Source organism: Impatiens glandulifera, chromosome 8, assembly GCF_907164915.1.
Source record: "Impatiens glandulifera chromosome 8, dImpGla2.1, whole genome shotgun sequence".
In the NCBI taxonomy this organism is placed as follows: Eukaryota; Viridiplantae; Streptophyta; class Magnoliopsida; order Ericales; family Balsaminaceae; genus Impatiens; species Impatiens glandulifera.
The window spans coordinates 7,832,846-7,835,682 of record NC_061869.1 but is presented as its reverse complement, the minus strand read 5'-3'; the positions used below and the strand labels follow the sequence as shown (position 1 = coordinate 7,835,682).

At 32.0% G+C, this 2,837-nt stretch overlaps 1 protein-coding gene across 1 annotated transcript; it reads right to left on the bottom strand.

Moving 5' to 3' along the window:
• Positions 1–447: 447 nt before the first annotated feature.
• On the bottom strand, positions 448–2,293 carry LOC124912336. The gene is made up of 2 exons (XM_047452946.1): positions 2,081–2,293; positions 448–1,962 (listed from the first exon to the last, which is right to left on the bottom strand). Exon 2 carries the CDS (start codon positions 1,947–1,949, stop codon positions 618–620), a length of 1,332 nt encoding a protein of 443 aa, XP_047308902.1. The 5' UTR covers positions 1,950–1,962; positions 2,081–2,293; the 3' UTR covers positions 448–617.
• Between the last annotated feature and the right edge of the window lie 544 nt (positions 2,294–2,837).

Genomic DNA, 2,837 nt, shown 5'->3' with positions numbered 1-2,837 from the left:
TCATCAATAAACGACTCAAAATAATCAAAATAGTTTTTTTTAACTTTTAAATATGACTTAATTTTCATTAAATATATAATATATACAACTTTGACCCAAACAAAAAAAAAAACTAAAGTTATAAATATTAAAAGTTCTTCATGTAGAAGTAATGCAAAATAACAAAATTTTATATTTTGTTTGTTTTGATATGAAACAAGAGAGGTAAGAGGAGATTGAAATAGGGAGAGATAATGATGTTTAAAAATAAAATCTTCTAATAAAGAGATATTTGAAGTGGGGATGATTTTTTTTCCAAAATAACATATTTAGTGGGTAAGAAGAAAACAACACTAAGATACATTGAGAGAGCATTTCCTCACTAGGGCACAATGAAAATTATATATATTACTGTAAATAGATTCAATTAATGATATAGAGAAGAAGAAGAAGAAAAAGAAAAGAGTATTAATCCAAAATCCAAACTAAAAAATAAGATATAAATAAATCCAGTTAAATTTATCCCAACATAACCCAATTAACAAAGTTCATGGGCTCCATCCTGCAAACTTTCCAAACAAAAGTATCAACAAAATCTGCCAAAACTTCATGCAAAACACATTCAACCATTGGATTTTTCATAAATGATTTGATAGAGAAAGTAAAACCTCCACATTATTCGGTACGATAATCGCCGTACAAGAAGGAACACATGGCACATCCAAATCATAGATATCCTCTGTAACGAGATTGCAAGAGACGATCCTCCCATCACAAGTTCTAACCAACAGCTCAATCCCCTCATCATCGTCGTCATCATCCATGCATTTCCAAAATGCTAGCGGGTAAAATAGAAAAGTACCATAAGTATAACTAGTGGTCTCTTCATCTGGTTCTATATAATCAACTAAGAGCGTATATTCATGCGTCCAAGACTCCTCCACCCCATATTCAGTCATTACCCATATATTGACAAAAACCTTATCATCACCTTCGTCTAAATTTGGTTGCAAAAAGGCAAGTTTTCCACGAAAGGGCAACAAAGCCGATTCATCAAATTGTACTCTAACAAATGGCAATTCAAAGCGTCCAATCTTTTCCGATTTTGCATCAATTGTTACAAGCATACCTTGTGAAACCGAATCATCCTTATCCATATAAAAGTGAACAACTCCATTGAATAACACTGATATCCAAGGATACGCCCTTCCAACTATGTTCATGATTACCCTCCATCTATTCTCAATAGAATCATATACTTCGATCATGAAAGATACCTTCCAACAAACCATTCTAAAGACTTTGTAATGTTTCATGTTGGATTCCGATTCAAACCAAACACACAAAACACGAGATTTAACTTCAAATTTCGACTTTGGAGGAGGGGAAGGTAACCTTAACACTTCTCTAGTGGCTGGATTGTACAAATTGATTTGAGACCCATATGCCAAACATAACAAACCATCAAACGGAGAACAGATTTGGATAGATTCATTATCTGATGGCAGTGTGAGTTCTTCATCGGATGAAAAAATCGATTCTATGGTAACGCCTTCTTTCTCGGTTACAGTCAAACAATCAAATTCGTCACTGATTGTTTTCTCTAAGGTGAAGAATGTCAACAAGACACTTTTACTACTACTACGACCAAATGACAGGCTGAGATCACCCTGAGCGTTGTACATTGCATAGTAAGCTTCAAGGCGTCTGATTTCATCCTCCTCAGAACTGTCATCAGTTTCATCATAAACAGATCGAAGTAGAATAAAAGATGATGATAAGGAAGAACCACCCTCGTTTTCAATTCTCTTCTGTGAAGATTGGTTACTATGAAGAGAAATAAATCTATGAGTACGTAATAGAAGGTTCCATTCTTTGCAAACCGGTCTGAATCGAAGAATATCTTTAATTGACAACCTTGATAGAATATTCAATACCAAATCTTCAGGAATCGAAGAAAACTCTCCCATTTCAGTTTTAATCCTGACAAGGAAAGATTGTTCTTATGGGTCTTTCTCAAAACAGATGGAAATCAACTAGTAAAACAAACCCTAACAAAAACAAATTCAAACAAGAAAAAGATCAAACATTTATCACATACCCTTTATCAGGTCGCGGTTTTGCTGAAGCTTGAAGATGGAAGAGTGAAGGAAGAACAGGACCTCATCATCGGATTGATCGATCGATCATACGTTGCTGTCGGATGTTTAAGCTTGTCTATGGAGTGTAGGACAGGTGAAGGTAACAGCAGAGGCGGCCAGGGGGGGCAACCCTAGCAAAAGGGAACATACAAGGAGAGAGAGAAAGTTTTGTACTTTGTGTTTTTTTTTTCTTGGTAATAGAGAGCAAATTATTAATTTTATTTAGATTATTTGAAAATGTTTCCTAAATAAAGTAATGTATAAATATATATATTTTATTACAAGAAAACTAATATTATATATTATATATTTTATTACAAGAAAACTAATATTATATATTATATATTTTATTAATATAAAGTAAACTCACTCAAATTAAATATTGAATAGGTTTTATTTGGGGTTGGTCTAATATTCTTCTTGATAATAGTTAATGTTAATAAACATTAAATAACTCAATGTTTGGAATGTAGCTAACATAATCTTGTATTATTAATTATGTTATTAATCAGATTGTAATTTTATCACTAAACTCTGTTAATTTTTTTTTCAAGATGATAATTTATTTAGAATGACACCTTAAAATGACATCTAATCAATTATTTCAATTAGTTATAGATTTGCACATAAAAAACTTGCCCTTGATAGATATAGGCATCTAGCTGTTTTAGAAGTAAATTTTCTCATATTATGTGAATTCTTGAAACTTATACTTCA

Coding starts and splice junctions, on each gene's coding strand:
- LOC124912336 (XM_047452946.1), bottom strand. CDS start 1,949: ATGGGAGAGTTTTCTTCGATTCCTGAAGATTTGGTATTGAATATTCTA.